The sequence below is a fragment of the Oryctolagus cuniculus genome, chromosome 17 (assembly GCF_051225735.1).
Source record: "Oryctolagus cuniculus isolate XC-2025 breed Fujian yellow rabbit chromosome 17, ASM5122573v1, whole genome shotgun sequence".
Taxonomy (NCBI): domain Eukaryota; kingdom Metazoa; phylum Chordata; class Mammalia; order Lagomorpha; family Leporidae; genus Oryctolagus; species Oryctolagus cuniculus.
In genome coordinates, this window is record NC_142883.1 from 20,799,877 (window position 1) to 20,818,417 (window position 18,541).

General features: G+C 49.8%; 2 protein-coding genes across 5 annotated transcripts in view; both read left to right on the forward strand.

Moving 5' to 3' along the window:
• Nucleotides 1–5,821, forward strand: part of ACLY (ATP citrate lyase) — a 47,092-nt gene extending 41,271 nt beyond the window's left edge. For both annotated transcript variants that reach the window (XM_089317811.1, XM_089317812.1), the window contains 4 exons: nt 1,270–1,383; nt 2,069–2,151; nt 3,104–3,180; nt 4,860–5,821. In XM_089317811.1, the coding sequence (XP_089173937.1) occupies nt 1,270–1,383; nt 2,069–2,151; nt 3,104–3,180; nt 4,860–4,954 (369 nt within the window). In that variant the 3' untranslated portion in view covers nt 4,955–5,821. The remainder of the gene's footprint in view (nt 1–1,269; nt 1,384–2,068; nt 2,152–3,103; nt 3,181–4,859) is intronic.
• Nucleotides 5,822–6,684: 863 nt separating this feature from the next.
• On the forward strand, nt 6,685–18,481 carry KLHL11 (kelch like family member 11). 3 transcript variants are annotated; one of them, XR_016224021.1, is made up of 3 exons: nt 6,685–7,304; nt 12,817–14,475; nt 16,725–18,481. XR_016224021.1 is itself a non-coding variant. In XM_051839862.3 (2 exons), exons 1-2 carry the CDS (start codon nt 6,760–6,762, stop codon nt 14,396–14,398), a joined length of 2,127 nt encoding a protein of 708 aa, XP_051695822.1. In that variant the 5' UTR covers nt 6,686–6,759; the 3' UTR covers nt 14,399–18,481. The 3 variants fall into 3 exon arrangements, 1 of the variants encoding a protein (XP_051695822.1); XR_011383475.2 differs by having other exon boundaries at nt 16,728–18,481; XM_051839862.3 differs by having other exon boundaries at nt 6,686–7,304; nt 12,817–18,481.
• Nucleotides 18,482–18,541: the final 60 nt, after the last annotated feature.

The following is an 18,541-nucleotide window of genomic DNA, read 5'->3' on the forward strand; positions in this document are numbered from 1 at the left end:
GTGGCTAGGGCTGGGCCAGGCCAAAGTCAGGAGCCAGGAACTCCATCTGGGCCTCCGACGTCGCTGGCAGGGACCCGGTCACTTGAGTCATCGGCTGCTTTCCCAGACACGTTAACAGGGAGCTGGGTGGGAAGTGGAGCAGTGGGACTTGAACCAGAGTTCACATGGGTTGCTGGTGTCACAGGCTGCGGCTTAACCACCATGCCACAGTGCCTGCCCGGCTTAAGCAGTCTCATCGTGTTCATCTGTAGTTGGAAGAGATGGTAGAAATGTGGTAACTTCACAGGAGGAACCACTAAGGCCAGGGTTAAGGGGACACACCATCAGCCCTGGCTGAGTAACACTGCAGTTACCCAACAACTCTGGACGTCTCAGGCTTAGAGCAGCCACGGCCTGTGTGGTCACTTAGACCATGCCCACTGGGCCTCGGCCCTGTCTTCTGTCACCTGCGTCAAAAGAGTAGCCGCTTGCAGGTCCCTTTGCCCTGGGCTCCTTGGCTCTGGCTCCAGAAACCTCATTGCGTCGGACACTGTGCTGGCGTCAGTAACTCAGACTAGCCCCGGAGGGTCCTGCGTGTGGCCTAGGACAGCCCTTTGCAGACAGCTAAGCACTGGGCCGTCTCCCGTGAGCTCTGCGGGATGCCCCACCTCCAGCACATAGCAGATGTCTTTCCAGTCTGCAGCTCAGGGTTGCTCCTGGGATACTGCTAACCCTGCACTGCTGCCCCCTGGCGTCTGCTGGGGAGGGAGCAGGTCTCTGGTGTCAGGAATTAGACTGAATAGCCAGCCTCCCTCTCCCACAGGTGAGGTCCCTTCATGGCTGGGTAATTTCATGATGGACCTGGAGGTCTTTCCACAATTTGGGAGACACTTTGTTGCCCCAGTCCCAACGTGTGCTTGCTCAGTGTAGAACTTCGTTCCAGCCAGACCCAGTCCCGGAGCTGGTGTTGGAGCCTAAGACCTGGCCTTGTAGCCAGAGGTGGGTCCAGAGCACCTGAGCCTACAGCGCCGTGCACCTCCCCCAGGCTCCCTTCCTTCCTGCTAGCACTCAAGAGAGAACCTGCAAAGGTTGTTGGGGCCCCTGTGGGATTTGAGAGGACTTCAGCAACCTTCAGCCCCTCTGCAGTGTCTGGTGGTGCACATGGCTCGGCCGCAGTGTCCTCTCAGGGGAGCGACCCATTCAGTCTGCCTCCTGCGACATGAGTGGGAGCACGCCTGTGGCGGCAGTGTGTGTGAGCGAGCTCCCCCGGAACGGTGGGTCCCTTTGCAGATCAACAACCCGGACATGCGCGTGCAGATCCTCAAGGACTACACCAGGCAGCACTTCCCCGCCACCCCGCTGCTCGACTACGCCCTGGAAGTGGAGAAGATCACCACCTCGAAGGTAGCCGCCGGGACCCCCCCCTGCCCTCAGCCTGTGTCGGGGACCTGGGAGCCAGGCTCTGGCTTGATTGTGCAGTCAAAACTCAAACCTGCTTTTCTGTCTGGGATGTTGTTAATCTTCTGTTGCACAACTGAATTCAGCAGATGGACTAAATGGCAGCCAGGCGTCAGATCTTTCGGGAGACCCTGGGAATTAAATGGAGACATGGTCTCAACCAATGGGGCTGTTTTGGTGGGAGGTTATCTTTTAAATTTTATTGTTTTTATGATTTTATTTATTTGAAAGGCAGAGTTATGGGGGGGAGGAGGGGGAGCAAGATGTACCATCCCTGGTTTACTACCCAAATGGCTACAACAGCCAGGGCTGGATCAGGCTGAAGCCAGGAGCCTGAAGCTTCTTCTGGGTCTCCCACGCGGTGCAGGGGCCCAAACACGTAGGCCATCTTCCACTGCTTTCCCAGGCCATTTGCAGGGAGCTGGATTGGAAATGGAGCAGCTGGGACTCGAACCAGCACTCATGTGGGATGCTGGCATTGCAAGTGGCAGCTTCACCAGTTGTGCTACAATGCCAGCCCCTTGGTGGGAGGTTTTTAAATAGTGTTCAAAATTTATATTAATAGTTATGGTGACAAAGAAAAACAGTGAGAAGTCGTATGTAACTGCAATGACTTTTTTACCCTTCTCAGAAACCAAATCTTATCCTGAATGTAGATGGCTTCATCGGAGTTGCCTTTGTAGACATGCTCAGGAACTGTGGGTCCTTTACTCGGTGAGTACTGCAGCCCTTTGTGTGTGTGTGTGTGTGTGTGTGTGTGTGAAAGGTAAAGTGATAGCGAGACACAGAGCAAACCTTTCCAGCAGCTGTTCACTCCCCAAATGTCTGCAACAGCCAGGACTGGGCCTGGCCAAACCAGGAGCCAGGAGCTCCATCTGGGTGTTCCACGTGGGTGGCAAGGGCCTAAGCCATCATCTGCTTCCTCCCAGGCACATCAGCAGGAAGCTGGACTGGAAGTGGAGTAGCTGGGACTTGAACCAGGCACTCTGGTGTGGGATGTGGAGTTCTGGCCTGCGGTGCCAGCGATGCCTGCCCTAGCTGTTTCCCTCTTGACAACACCGATTAGGTTTTGTTTTGTTTCCATAGACATCAGGCGTGCTCATGAGGGAGGATTTAGAAAATATGAAAAGGTATAAAGGCGATAATGAAAAGTGTCTCTAATCTTGAGCCGGCGCCGTGGCTCAATAGGCTAATCCTCCACCTTGCGGCGCCGGCACACCGGGTTCTAGTCCCGGTTGGGGCGCCGGATTCTGTCCCGGTTGCCCCTCTTCCAGGCCAGCTCTCTGCTATGGCCAGGGAGTGCAGTGGAGGATGGCCCAGGTGCTTGGGCCCTGCACCCCATGGGAGACCAGGAAAAGCACCTGGATCCTGGCTCCTGCCAGGATCAGCGCGGTGCGCCGGCTGCAGCGGCAGCCATTGGAGGGTGAACCAGCGGCAAAGGAAGACCTTTCTCTCTGTCTCTCTCTCTCACTGTCCACTCCACCTATCAAAAAAAAAAAAAAAAAAAAAAAAAAAAAGTGTCTCTAATCTTACCACCCAGAGTTCTTTTCTGTTTGGAAGCCAAAGAGCTGCTGCTCCCAGGGCAGCCAGATTGGAGGCGCGCTGTCCACCGGGAGGAAGGGGCTTCTGAGCCCCTTACAAACCGCCTTGTGCCTGTGTGTTGCAGGGAGGAGGCTGACGAATACATCGACATCGGGGCCCTCAATGGCATCTTCGTGCTGGGAAGGAGCATGGGCTTTATCGGTGAGTCCTCGCTGTTTCCAAGGGTTTTGTCCCCGACCCGCACTGTTCCGCTGAACCATGTGAGCCAGCAGTCGGTTCCTATAAGAGAGGTCACATTTTCTCAGTTTTCAAGTCTTCCTTTTTTATATAGGATTATGTATGTATGTATGTATGTATTCATTCATTCATTCATTTGAAAGGCAGAGCCACAAAGAGGGGACGAGAGACACAGAGATACCTTCCATTTGCTAGATCATTCACCAGATGCCTGCAATAGCCAGAGCTGGGCCAGGCGTAAGCCAAGAATTCCATCCGGGTCTCCCACATGGGTGTGTTATGCCCGGTTCAGTCATCCCCAAAGACCACCAAGGAGCCAATACTGCTGTAAAGCACATGAGAGTTTTATTGCAGATCCAGGCCTGGTCTCTCAGTCAACACCGACGCAGCGGGTCTGAATTGAGAGCCCCGACCCTTCAGTTAACAGGGTTTTTATAGGGTTTTCAGAGACAGTCTATACATCACGGTACCATTTAGCAAATCATCTCATCCCACGGGAAATTCAAAGGACATCTCCCAGAATTGATTAGTGCATCCAGTGGCGGGAACGGACCTACTAAAGGTGGTTGGATGGCTTTGGGGTTGATGCCTTTGGAACTGATTGGCCGAAGCACAGGGTCCAAGCTGCTGGGGTGTGTGTACCGAACTGCAGGGTCTCAGGTAGCTATCAGTCACCTTATCTGCCCTGAGAAGACACCAGGAACTCTAGGTATTTCTCTGTTATCTGTTAATCGGCTGTTGCTAGGAGAGTTTATTGCAAGGGGAGTTCATTTATTTACTTTTAGGAGCTTCTGGCTTAGGGTTCAGGGCCTGGTCAGGCCCAAGTTACAAGATGGAGGCCTAATTAAAATAGTTACACCTTGATCCAGGCTCAGGTCTCACAGGTGGCAGGGGCCAAAGTACTTGGGCCACCATCTGCCGCCTCTGGGATGCGTTAGCAGGAAGCCTCATCTGACATGGAATAGCTGAGACTGGAACCAGGCACTCCATAGAGGACGTGGGCACCCCTGGCTGTGGCTTAACTCACCGCGCCACAATGCGCGCCCCTCAATACTTCTTTCTAGGCCGGCGCCGCAGCTCACTAGGCTAATCCTCTGCCTTGCGGCGCCGGCACACCGGGTTCTAGTCCCGGTCAGGGTGCCGGATTCTGTCCCGGTTGGCCCTCTTCCAGGCCAGCTCTCTGCTGTGGCCCGGGAGTGCAGTGGAGGATGGCCCAAGTGCTTGGGCCCTGCACCCCATGGGAGACCAGGAGAAGCACCTGGCTCCTGCCTTCGGATCAGCGCGGTGCGCTGGCCGCAGCATGGCGGCCGTGGCGGCCATTGGAGGGTGAACCAACGGCAAAGGAAGACCTTTCTGTCTCTCTCTCTCACTGTCCACTCTGCCTGTCAAAAAAAAAAAAAAAAAATTCTTCCTTTCTTTGACTTCCCCCTTATTTTTATGTTTGGTCCTTTGTTCCTAGAAATGACTTCTGATTGCCAGCCCAGGAAAATTAAATCGTGTTTCCTGTTTGCTGAAGTCCAGCTGGTCAACCAGTGGAATGGCTCTGGATATACGTTCCCATTTCTTTGATTCTGCCTTTATGTGGATTAGAAAGAATTCTCCTTGCTCAATCTCTCCCTCACCAAGCATTTGTTGCTTTTTAGGGCATTACCTTGACCAGAAGAGGCTGAAGCAGGGGCTGTATCGTCATCCCTGGGATGATATCTCCTATGTTCTCCCCGAGCACATGAGCATGTAGCCGAGCCAGGAACCCGACTGCAGTGGCGTGAAGACGGGCACTCCTCCTCGGGAAACAGCACGCAGACAGCCGGCAGCCGAGCCTGCTCCGGACGGGGCTGGGGCAGGGACAGCGCTGGTGTACACACTGAAGACCAACCCCTTGGGCTGACGGCCACTGGGACCACACAAAGAAGCTTAATATTTTTTTTTATAAGCATAGAAATAAAGACCAAGCCAATACTTCTGACATTTGCTCTGCTACTTGCTGTATTTATTACGTGGACGCATCTCAGTACTGTCAGCGTAGTCCTCCCCCTGTAGAGCATTCCGATGTTGCTCTCTTTTTCCATTAGTTGAAAAGATTTTTTTTTTCCCTTGGAGGAAGGAAATGAAACGTTGTAAGACCTCTGGGTGCCACTATACCTTTTGAAGCACCCTGATGTCTTATTTCTCCACTTTGCTCTCTTCCTCCTCTATAACATGAAGAACATTATGTATTAATCTGATTTTTAAGGACCTTTGTGTATGTTATATGTTAAGGATTTATTTAGTATCCCACTGAGATGATCCGCACTGCAGTCAAAAATCTGCTTACGTTGGCGGGGGTGGGACCATTGCATCCTTAGTCTTTGTCATAAAGTATGTGGAGTAGTAACTTAAAATGTAAAGTTGTAACATACATATGTTTAAAATGAAACCAGGAAGCAGAAAGCTGTGAAATGTCTCGTGTCTTACGTGCTCTGTATTTATGCTCCATGTGGGTCCCCGGACTCATCTCGGCTACTTTGCATCTGTAATCCACTAAGATGCCAGGCAGCTGCCACCTCCGTGTCTCCTCCGTGTTATCACAGCCTGGTGGAAATAAACTATCCAGTAACAGAGCACACAGCCGGCTCCTGTCTTCCCTATCCTTCCACCCCAAGTCCTCTGGACCACTTCCTAATAGTTTCAGTACATCTGCTGTTTAAAACGCTCCCCTGCCTCTGCAGAACTGGGACGAATCGAAAGGCTAGCTTCGAAAAAAAGCAGCCCGAGCCTGGCTCGGGAGTGACCCTGTCCCCCACTGTGCGCTGCCCCACTGGTGTCCCCCTGGCTCTGGGTGGCCTGTCTGCCCTGCCCACGGGGGCCCCTGTTCCTCCCTCCCTCTGGCAGAATGGAGCCTGGAGTGGTGACTGATCTAAGGTTTCAGAAGAGAAATTAGCCCAGAGGTAAACTCATCCTCAATCACTTGCCCGGGGCTCCCCCTTAAAGCCTTTTAATCCGGGAGCCAGCGCCCGCTGTGCCAGCATCCTGTATGGGCTCTCTGCGGTGGCCTGGGAAAACAGGGGAAGATGGCCCAAGTCCTCGGGTCCCTGCACCCACGTGGGAGACCAGAAGAAGCGCCTGGCTCCTGGCTTCGGATCAGCTCAGCTCCTGCCCATGTGGCCATTTGAGGAGTGAACCAGCAGATGGGAGATTCTAACTCTACCTTTCAAATTAATCTTTCATAAAAATCTAGTCTTTCGAAGCAAAAATCCTATATTACCACCCTAGGCTAATTTTTGGGTGTGATTCAAGGTACTTTTCGCTTTGCAAAGTGACGGTGAAAAAAAGCCCGCTACCCCAAGCCCTTCGCCCACCCGCGGCACAGCGGGACCTCCTGCGGCTTAACCAACCCCCCCCCCCCCCCCGAGAGCGCGGCGGGCGAGCCCGAGGCGGCGCATGCGCGGTGGGCGGGCGCCTGGCTCCGCCCCGCGCGCACTATTTAATCCCAGAATCCCTCTGTGTCGCACCAGAACGGCCGCTTCGTTCCGAGGCTGCGGGGCCGGGCGCGGCGGCGTCAAGATGGCGGCTGCGGCAGTGGCGGCGGCGGCTGCTGCGGCGGCGGCTGCGTCCCTTCAGGTGCTGGAGATGGAGAGCATGGAGACGGCCGCCGCCGGCTCAGCAGGCCTGGCCGCCGAAGTCCGGGGCAGCGGCACGGTGGACTTCGGGCCCAGCCCGGGAATCTCGGCCATGGAGGCTAGCGGGGGTGATCCGGGCCCCGAGGCCGAGGACTTCGAGTGCAGCTCCCATTGCTCGGAGCTGTCCTGGCGGCAGAATGAGCAGCGGCGCCAGGGCCTCTTCTGCGACATTACCCTGTGTTTCGGCGGCGCCGGAGGCCGCGAGTTCCGGGCCCACCGCTCGGTGCTGGCCGCCGCCACCGAGTACTTCACGCCGCTGCTCTCGGGCCAGTTTTCCGAGTCCCGCTCGGGCCGGGTGGAGATGCGCAAGTGGAGCTCGGAGCCGGGGCCAGAGCCCGACACGGTGGAGGCCGTTATCGAGTACATGTACACCGGGCGCATCCGCGTCAGCACGGGCAGCGTGCACGAGGTGCTGGAGTTGGCCGACCGGTAGGCGCTGCGGGCCGCGGGCCTGGCGAGGGCCGTGCAGACGAGGAGAGGAGGGGGGCGCGGTGGTGGCGGCGGCATTGTAGCCCACCCGTGTCCGTGGCCAGCAAGAACTGGCTGCGCAAAGATGGGGGACGCGCAGATAGCGCAGAGACCTCGGGCGGGACGCACGCTGCTGCCTTGGGGGAAGAACTTGAAAAATCCAGTAAGGCGGGATCTGGTGGGAGAAGGGCGCGCGAGGCGGCGGAGTCGGGAGCCTGGGTTTTTCTCCTGCGATGGGAGGCTGAGCTACGGAAATGGTCTGATTTAATCGCTTAAAAGAATTGCCCCGCGACTCTGCAGAATGGATTGTAGGCAGCGGGAGCGGATGCTCCAGAGAGCGGTTGGGAGGCAGGTGGATGCCAGATGTGGGTTAGGGGCGGAGCTTGCTATGCATCATCGTGTTACAGAGTCGTTACTGTAACGAATACCTGCTGGGCACCTCGGACGCGTCAGATCCGACCCTGGGTTCTAAGGTGCTGGGGACTGAGCAGTAAACAAAACTGACAGAAGTCCCTTTCCTGATCGCTGTTAGGTTGGTAGAAGGACAATAAATCAGAACGCAGCCTGGTGGATGATTGTTATAGCTGTGGTGAAAAACAAAGCCTGGGGGAGGGGCGCGTGGACGGGGCTGGTGCAGAGGAAGTCTGTTGCCTTCTGAAGACGTTTTGCAGAGAACTGAAGGAGGAGAGCTAGGGTGTTCCAGAGAGGGGACCAATGCAATGACAGTGACCAGAGTGGGGCGGACCTGTCGGTGGGAGAGCAGCAGGGGCTGCTGTGGCTGCATCTGAGGGGTGGGGGGGAGCCGCAGAAGCTGGGGGGGGGGCTGTAGATAAATTACTTGAGGTAGAGGTAGAAGAGAAGTAGGGGGACGGGGCAGGCAGGACTGAAGGTCTGGAATTCTCTAGAATGTGGAAGAGGGGCCAGCAGAGGAGACTGATCTCTTGGAATCCTCGAGAAGAAGGCTGTCAAGGGAGGTAGCAACCAGTCGTGGCAGCCAGCCCTGAGCGGTCCTCCGACGTCTGGTTGCGTTGACAGGCGCCAGTGGGTCTTGTTATAAAGAGGGTCAGAAAGGGTGCACCTGTTTCAGGGGCAGAGGGACTGCGTCCCCCCCACCACCACCACCTCGGTGCTGGAGGCGCTAGAGCATGTTTGTGTGCTGATGAAAAGGATTCAGTGCAGCAGGGGAAATCGGTGTTATGGGCGCAGGGAGAAAATGGCCAGAGCAAACTGCTTGGAACCAGGAGGTAGAGTCAGACTGCGATCGGGAAGGCAGAGTGAAGGGTGCAGCTGCAGGCAGGTGGGGTGGTGGGAAGCTGAAGTTTGCTGAGTGAAAATGAATACAGGGGCGGGTGCTGTGGCACAGTGGGTTAACGCCCTGGCCTGCAGTGCCGGCATCCCATGTGGGCACCGGTTCGAGACCGGGCTGCTCCACTTCCCATCCAGCTCTCTGCTATGGCCTGGGAAAGCAGTGGAAACTGGCCCAACTGCTTGGGCCCCTGCACCTGCGTGGGAGACCCAGAAGAAGCTCCTGGCTCCTGGTTTGGATCAACGCAGCTCCAGCCGTTGCAGCCAATTGGGGAGTGAATCATCGGATGGAAGCCCCCTCCCATGCCTCTCTTCTCTCTGTGTAACTTTATGTTTGTTTGTTTGTGACAGAAAGAGTTAGACAGTAAGAGAGAGAGAGAAAGGTCTTCCTTTTTCTGTTGGTTCACCCCCAAAATGACTGCTACGGCCGGCACGCTGCGCCGATCCAAAGCCAGGAGCCAGGTGCTTCCTCCTGGTCTCCCATGCGGGTGCAGGGCCCAAGCACTTGGGCCATCCTCCACTGCACTCCTGGGCCACAGCAGAGAGCTGGACTGGAAGAGTAGCAACTGGGACAGAATCCGGGGACCCAACCAGGACTAGAACCTGGGGTACTGGCGCCGCAGGCGGAGGATTAGCCAATTGAGCCATGGTGCCGGCCTCTGTGTAACTTTGACTTCCAAATAAATAAATAAATAAACCTTTAAAAAAAGAAAGTGACTCAGAAGGGTCATTGCACTCAGGCTGTTCTATTATGTGATACTGTGTTTTTCGGATTTGCCCCCTTTAACGTTTCATTTATTTTTACTCACTTGAAGGGAGAGAAGAGAGAGCTCTCTTCCATTTTCCAAGTGTCCTCAACAGCCAGGGCTGGGCTGACACTAGGAGCCCAGAACTCCATCCAGTTCTTCCACATGGGTGGCAAGAACCCAAGTACTTGAGCCATAACCTGCTATCTCCCAGAGTGTGCATTAACAGGAAGCTGGATCAGAAGCAACCAGGGACTTGAACCAGGCATTCCGATATGGGATAGGTGGATCTCCTCCCGCCCGCCCTCCCACCCACCCAGCCAACCAACTATGCTCTGTTACTGATCGTGCATACCTTGCAGAACACACTTGTAAGGATCAGAGTGAATAGGATGTGCCTAGCATGATGCCCCTCACATGACAGATGTCTAATATATGATAGCTGTTTTCATAAAGCCGTACTTGCAAACATCTGAGGGAACATGTCTCAGAATTACCTGTGGGGCTGGCACTGTGGCGTAGCTGGCAAAGCTGCCGCCTGCAGTGCCAGCATCCCATGTGGGCACCAGTTCGAGTCCTGGCTGTTCCACTTCCCATCCAGCTCTCTGCTATGACCTGGGAAAGCACTGGAAGATGGCCCAAATCCTTGGGTTCCTGCACCCATGTGGGAGACCCAGAAGAAGCTCCTGGTTACTGGCTTTGGATTGGTGCAGCTCCGGCTGGTGAGGCCAATGGGGGAGTGAACTGGCGAATGGATGACTTCTCTCTCTCTCTCTGCCTCTCCTCTCTCTTGTAACTGACTTTCAAATAAATAAATAAATCTTTTTTTTTTTTTTTTTTTAAAGAATTACCTGGAGTTGTCTGCCAAAAATAAGAGCTCAAAGCTGCCTGGGATTGGTGATCTTGGCACCTAGACATGTCTGAGAGCCACTAGAGCCCTTGCCATTCCACTTGGTCTCTATCATACATTCCCTTCAGAGGGTAAAGGGAGCCTGTCTTACTCATCTTTATGTTAAGATAATTATTAACTGCAGGAGCCCTAATAACAAATGGTTATGGAGCTGATGAAGTCACCCTTTGTATAAGGTTCTTCTCACTTCTAAGGACTTGCTCTTTAAGACAGTGGTTTCAAGTTGGCCACCCTCAGGCTGAATGCTGCCGCATTTATGAATTAGGCTGAAATTATTGTGGGTTGTTTTGCATGGTTTTTTTGTTTTTGTAATTTAACTGTAAGTGAACTCAGGGAGGTGGGTAAGGTCTAGTCAGCTACATGCCCAGCTACCTTATCTTTTTTATTTAAAAAATTTTTAAGATTTATTTATTTATTTGAAAGGCAGAGTTACAGAGAGGCAGAGAGAGTGAGAGAGACAGAGAGAGAGAGAGAGGTCTTCTATCCTCTGGTTCACTCCCCAGATGGCTGCAACAGCCAGAGCTGCGCTGATCCAAAGCCAGGAGCCAGGAACTTCTTTAGGTTCTCTCACATGGCTGCAGCGGCCCAAGGACTTGGGCCATCTTCTACTGCTCTCCCAGGCCATATGGGATGCTGGCACTGCAGGTGGCAGCCCTACCCACTATACCACAACACCGGCCCTGCCACCTTCTCTTGTCTTTTAAACCTACACTGTCCCACATATAGGTATCTTTGTTGTTTTCTGGTTTTGTTTCCCAGCTTCTGCTGTGTTTGAGTTTGCTTTGCCATCCCTGCTTTAATGAGAAGCCAACTAGAGGCAAAGCCCCTGGGCACCCACCTCCTCTGGCTGCCTAGGAGAAAGCTGTGGTGTGTTTCAAAATACATTTTATATAAAATTGTGATTTCTTTTAAAGATTTATTTATTTGAAAGGCAGAGTTCGAGAGAAAGGGAGATCTTCCATCTGCTGGCTCAGTCTCCAAAATAGCTACAACAGTCAGGGCCAGGCCAGGCCAGGCCAGACCCAAGAGTTTCATCTGGGTCTCCTACATGGGTGCAGGGGCCCAAGCCCTTGGGCCACCTTCTGCTGCTTTCCTAGGCACATTAGCAAGAAGCTGGTTTGGAAGTGGAGGAGCCAGACCAGGAAACAGGGCCCAGATGAGATGCTGGCATTGCAAGTATCAACTTAGCCCACTGCACCACAACATGGCCCCACGGTATATGCTTAAGGACATACTTTCTAATTGGGGGAATTTTCACATGTTGTGCATAAAATAAGAAATTTGCACAAATCATATGCTCTCAGTGCAGTCAGAGACCTGCATTGTGCTGAGGCAGGTTAATCTGCTGCCCTGGATGCCCACATCTCTTATCGGTATGTGGGCTGGAGTCATAGCTACTGTGCTTCCAATCCAGCTCCCTATTAATGCTCCTGGGAGGCAGCAAATGATGGCTTAAGTGCTTAGGGCCCTGCCACATAGATGGGAGACCCAGATGGGGTTTCTGGCTTCCACCTGACCAAGTCCTAGCTGTTGGGAGCCATCTGAGAAAATGAACCATGGGTCTGTCACTGTGGTGCAGCAGGTTAAAGCCCCAGCCTGCAGCACTGGCATCCCATATGGGGCCATTTCGAGTGCCAACTGCCCCACTTCCAATCTAGCTTCCTGCTAATGTGCCTGGGAAAGCAGTGGAGGGTGGTCCAGATGCTTGGGCTCCTGTACCCATGTGGGTATAGGTAGAAGCTCCTGGCTCCTGGCTTCAGCCTGGCCCAGCCCTGGTCATTGCAGCCATTTGGGGAGTGAACCAGTGAGTGGAAGACCTCTTTATCTCACTCTACTTCTCTCTGTAACTCTGCCTTTCAAATTAAAAAAAAAATTTTTATAAGTTAATTTACTTTGTGTATTTGAAAGAGCCATGGAGAGAGTGAGAGAGAGAATGAGATCAGCAGAGCTGGGACTAGAACCCTTATCCCTGATAAGGGATGCGGGCATCCTAAGCAGAGGCTTAATCATTCACTCTGCCAAACATCCATCCCCTTACTTTTTTTTTTTTTTTTTTGACAGGTAGAGTTAGAGAGAGAGAGAGAAAGGTCTTCCTTTTTCTGTTGGTTTACCCCCTAAGTGGCCGCTAAGGCCTGCGTGTTGCAGCCGGCGCACTGTGCCGATCCGAAGCCAGGAGCCAGGTGCTTCCTCCTGGTCTCCCATCGGGTGCAGGGCCCAGGCACTTGGGCCATCCTCCACTGCACTCCCGGGCCACAGCAGAGAGCTGGACTGGAAGAGGGGCAACCGGGACAGAATCCAGCAGCCCAACCGGGACTAGAACCCAGGTGCCGGTGCCGCAGGCGGAGGATTAGCCTAGTGAGCCGGGTCGCCGGCCCATCCCCTTACTTTTGAATAACATATGTGTTTTTATGGAGTATGGGACAATATTTCAATGTATGTATAGAGCATAAATTGATCAAATGAGGTAATTAGCATTTCCATTCACTTTTTTTCTCTTGCTCTTGATTTTTAGGTTCCTCTTAATTCGTTTAAAAGAATTTTGTGGAGAATTTCTTAAGAAAAAACTCCATCTTTCAAACTGTGTGGCCATTCATAGCTTAGCTCACATGTACACCCTGAGCCAGCTTGCTCTGAAAGCTGCCGATATGATACGGAGAAACTTCCACAAAGTCATTCAAGATGAGGAATTTTACACTTTACCCTTCCATCTCATTCGAGACTGGCTTTCGGACTTGGAAATTACGGTTGATTCTGAGGAGGTCCTCTTTGAAACGGTTTTGAAGTGGGTTCAGAGAAATGCTGAAGAAAGAGAAAGATACTTTGAAGAACTCTTTAAGTTACTCAGATTGTCCCAGATGAAACCTACCTACCTGACTCGGCATGTCAAACCAGAGCGGCTCGTGGCCAGTAACGAAGTTTGTGTCAAGTTGGTGGCCGACGCGGTGGAGAGGCACGCTCTGAGAGCTGAGAATATACAGTCTGGCACCTTCCAGCTTCCTGCTTCTCATGTCTCGTTGTTACCTCGCTATGGGCAAAACATGGATGTGATTATGGTTATTGGAGGTGTGTCAGAGGGAGGGGACTATTTAAGTGAATGTGTGGGATATTTTGTTGATGAGGACAGATGGGTAAACCTACCCCATATCCATAATCACCTTGATGGACATGCTGTTGCCGTAACAGAATCCTATGTGTATGTTGCTGGATCGATGGAGCCAGGGTTTGCCAAAACTGTGGAAAGGTATAACCCAAATTTGAACACATGGGAACACGTCTGCAGTCTAATGACGAGAAAGCATTCTTTTGGACTAACAGAAGTCAAGGGGAAGCTCTACAGCATTGGAGGCCATGGCAACTTTAGCCCTGGCTTTAAAGATGTCACTGTTTATAATCCCGAACTCGATAAATGGCACAACCTAGAATCCGCACCAAAGATTCTTCGAGATGTGAAAGCGCTCGCCATCGAAGACCGGTTCGTGTACATTGCTGCCCGTACTCCTGTGGACCGGGACACTGAAGACGGCCTGAAGGCTGTAATTACTTGCTATGACACAGAGACACGACAGTGGCAAGATGTGGAATCTTTGCCACTTATTGACAATTACTGCTTTTTCCAGATGTCTGTGGTCAATTCGAACTTTTATCAGACAGCGTCATGCTGTCCTAAGAGTTATTCTTTAGAAAACGAAGAGGCAGTGAGGAAAATTGCCAGCCAGGTGTCTGATGAGATCCTCGAAAGCTTGCCTCCAGAGGTCCTGAGCATTGAAGGGGCTGCCATTTGCTATTACAAAGATGATGTCTTCATTATCGGAGGCTGGAAAAACAGTGACGACATTGACAAACAGTACCGGAAAGAAGCCTACCGGTACTGCGCTGAGAGAAAGAGGTGGATGCTGCTTCCTCCCATGCCGCAGCCCCGATGTAGAGCCACTGCGTGCCACGTGCGGATCCCCTACCGCTACCTGCATGGCACTCAGAGATATCCCATGCCTCAAAACCTAATGTGGCAGAAGGACCGCATCAGACAGATGCAAGAAATACATCGGCACGCCCTGAACATGCGGCGCGTGCCAAGCTCGCAGATCGAATGCTAGGTTCTCGAATACGTGCAGCTTAAAACTGGCGTCCGTGCTTCAGGAGGCTGAAGCTCTCCAGACTGTTACTTGAAAAAGTATGTCAGAAACTTATTTTCTGCCTGAACTGATTCTGACCCCGTAAATAGGAAGTATAGTTAAGACTGAAGAGTGGGGAGTTCAAAACTGATAACGTGTTAGCTTGCGATCTTTATCAGCTTTGCTTTTTGTACGTGCTGACCGAAGAAGAGCTTATTAAAGACAAGTGGAAAAACTAGGTGTAGTTACTCGGCTGTTTTTCTGCCAACGAGTTAGAAGTCCTTTGTGTAAGGGACTTGGGTTTGAACATGCTTTATGCATCATTCTTATTTGCACTTTTGCTTTGATACTTCTATTCATTTCTTCCGGAATGGTTGGTTTTGACAAGGTCAGAATCGAGCCCTCATCTGCAGGAGGTGTGTGCAATAGCAAGACTGAAATTTGAAGGAAAAAGCACAATATTTCAGCAAGATGATTTCAGAATGTTTGCATTGGCATTTTGTTGTGTGTGTCTATCTAGAACCGCTATTTAGTTCATTTCTAGAAGGAGGTGACTGAGGAGATGTTTGGGATTGGCTCATGCTTTTTTAAAATATTGTTCCTTAAATATATTTCCTTAACAGCTTATGGACTTCAGGTCCTTTCTCTGAGATGATGTAATTGGTGACCGTGTGAGCTGATTCAGTACAGGGGAAATCACATATGTGCAATGTGTTTAAAGAAGAAAAGCATTAGAACAGGTTGAGAAATCAAAGGCATCTGAAATTTAAAATCACTTTTTGCAGCAGTTGCAGGCTCCAGGATATGTCAGTGAGTATAAATAATGCCTATGACAATCACCACTCAATGCCTTCCATTTTAATTTTTGCTCTAATGCATATTGTGTAAACTCTTCATCATTCCTTCCTAAAAAGAAACTATTTTTTCAAAATGGGAGAGAAGTAACAGTTTAGAGAAATATTGCTGAAGAAAATCCTTATTATTTTTGGCCCTGATTATCATAACGTTTATTCATTGCCATTGACTTCTATCCGAATTTTGCCTGAGCCTATGATACCTAAATTTGGGTGTATAATTTAGGCTCTTAAAAATTTATCACCATGGTTATTTTTATTTTTGTGTATTTTTAAGAGATTAATTTATTTATTTGAAAGGCAGAGCAACAGAGAGAAAGAAAAAGAGATTTTTCTATCCACTAGTTCACCTCCCATATGGCCACAGCAGCCCAGGTCTAGGCCAGGCTGAAGCCAGGAGCCAAGAACTGTATCCTGGTACTTCACATGGGTGGCAGAAGCGCAAGCACTTGGGCCATTTCTACTGCCTTCCCTGGCACATCAGCAGGAAACTGGATTGGAAATGGAGTAACTGGGCCTTGAACCAGCACTCCAGTATGGTATGCTGGTGGTGGCAAGCATCGGCTTAGCCCATTGTGCTAGGATGCCGCAGAGCGTTCTTCTGCTTCTCTTACGCACTCCTATACTTTATTGTGGGTTAACCCTCAGGTTAACTCTTTGAGCATTCATTTAGTCTAAAGGACCCCTAACAGTTTGCAACAGGGATCCACTGCATTTTTCTTGTTGCTTAAATTAGACATTCCAGAATACTGTTCACAAAGTCAAATTCCAAACACAGTGATTCATTACAGTTAACCTGATTAGTTGTGTGATGAAACTTCAAAGAAAAAAAGCACAACCAGAAATTTTGGCTTGTTGTATGCTGCAAGACTGTTAATGTTCTCGTCCTTGGATGGTATACTAGAGCTTTCCTGAAATTTCTAAATTGGTATCTCTACCTAGGACAAGAATTTTTAATGTGTTGAGAATATGCTTCATTTAGCCTAGAATCGGGTGGGAAACTGCCCGCTGTTTCTACATAAGGATACATTATCCTACCCGCCCTCCCCACCTCTTTCTCAGTTTCCCTTTCTTTGTAGTAACCTCATAGCAGCTGTTTGTACTGTGAGTGGCTTTGATTCTTAGTTATGGCAGATCTTTGGAAGCGAGATGGAATCATCTAACGAGGCTCATGGGCTGAAGGCCTCATTTCTGATAGACCATGCTGGCACACTTCTTCCCTTGGTTGTGTTCAAGTAATTGAATATCTCACTAAGATGCCAGTTTTTATCCTAAAAGGTGTAATTTGTTTTGTGTCGGATTATCTGGTCTCAGGGTTGTCTTCTGAGATTATCATGCCCAGTTTATTTGTAGAGTTTGTTTTTTTTCCTCACATGATGTGACAGAAATTCTAACTCAAGATTGAGGTATAATCTGGTTTGAAAAACCTGATCAAAACTTATTTTTTAACTCAGCAGGTAGCGTAGGCCATGGCTGAAAAGAAGGGGTAAGTCCTTCATTGCATGATGTGTGCAGAGTCTCCTGACTACTGAATGTCTGATTTTCATATTTGAATTCACATGTGTGACTTCACATTAATAACTTGTGCTTCTGAAATATCCTGACTAACTTGTTAATAAGGAGAGAAGCCAGATTTGCTGAAATCTGTTCAAGACTGACATTCTGAAACTCAGTTTAAACTGGAAATAACTTCTTAGAGTATTTGAGATGGTTGGTCAGGCCTAAAATAGCTCTTTTGAAAGCTTGAATATTGTATTTGGCAATTTAATCTATTAAAACACAGCTTAGTGTGTGTGCAGTCAAGCTAACCTTAATGTTATTGCTTTTTCTTGGGTGAAAGAGAGAAAGAGAGGACTTACACCAAAAAGGAATAACTGTGCATGACTTTGAAGGAGCTACATGGATCTCAGAATGTGTACCCTTTACCTCCCCAGCCACGTGTTGAAAACGTGTGATGTGTGTCGAGAATGTCAGTCATGAGTGTGGTGTTTCACGTCTCCCTTGCAGTGCTGCATGGTTAGACTGTGTACCCTGATCCTCACCTATATTTTTTTGCTGTGCAAGTTCAAAAAACATATCTGCTGAAAACTTCTAAAATTCATTGGTAAGAGTTGTGTTTGTTTTGATTACCTGCTTTTGTAGGGTATTTCTGGGACCAAACAATTGAGCAGTATAGGACAGAATTTGCAAGTGAAAGTGTCTCTGGAAGATCTGAGCGCTTTGTTTTTTAAGCCCTTTAGGCAATTTCTAGGGCACTCTTTTTTTCCCCTTTCTCTTGACTAGTGTAGCATGTGGCTCCTTTAAAAAACTTCACTTTCTGCTCTTAATGCTAATACCAACACTATACTATAAATAGACTAGTGAACTGAATTGTGTCTTTTAGTTACTTGATCTCATCAAGCATAACTAAAGGGACTTTTTGAATACTTACCTCCAATTAAGCTTCAATTAAAAGGGTATTTGTTGTCCACATTTCGTGTCTTTGAAAATACACAGTAATGTTAAGCAAATACTCTGCCTACACTAGAAAAATAGGGTGCTTTAACTGTAGACTATTTGAGAATTCAGTCTCTCCTTAACTGTCAAACATTTTGGCCCAGTTGTTACTTCAGTTTGTTACTTTTGTGAATGTGAATAGTCTGTGTTTGTTGTTGTTATAATGATTATATTATGACATGTCTGGTCTTTGGAAACAAAACAGCTCATAGTGAATGATGTAACACAATAACAGTAACCTGACATAGGTCATTTAACTTCCAGGAATTTAGTTAGTTACCCAGCTGGCCCAGTTGCTGCTTTGTTGATTGCCTTTGTGGGCTTTTGTCTGCCCTGCCCGGCCGCCTCCTGCTGTCTTACCTGGAAGCACATACATAGAGCTCTTGTTGAACTTGACCTCCTGCATCACATGCTTGTGAGCTGTAGTGCTTGCTAGACGCTTGAAGATCTTGCCACCGTGTGCTAGGGCTCGTTGAGTTACTTGTAAAATACTTAGTTTGAGTTGATTACAGTGAATTTGGGGGCCAGCAGTACACAGGCCCCTGTTCTACTGAAAATGTGTTCCTGTCTTCCTGTAAGTCAAAGAGTTGTAGTATTTAGATCACTTTGAACCACATTGTAAAATAGCCTGTTTTATGTTGCTGTAGCTGTCTTGTTCTGTGTTAAAGATACTAATTGTCTCAATATGAGTTTTAAATAAACATATTTCTGTAGAGCTGGCTGCACTGTGATTTTTTTTCCCTTTAATTATGCAGCTGAATGTAGTTGCCTTCTT

What these genes read in the sequence shown, in the direction of transcription:
- KLHL11 (XM_051839862.3), top strand. Translation starts at nt 6,760, where the DNA reads ATGGCGGCTGCGGCAGTGGCGGCGGCGGCTGCTGCGGCGGCGGCTGCG. An exon ending in GTGCTGGAGTTGGCCGACCG is followed by an intron (nt 7,305 to 12,816) that starts GTAGGCGCTGCG and finishes CTTGATTTTTAG; the next exon opens with GTTCCTCTTAATTCGTTTAA.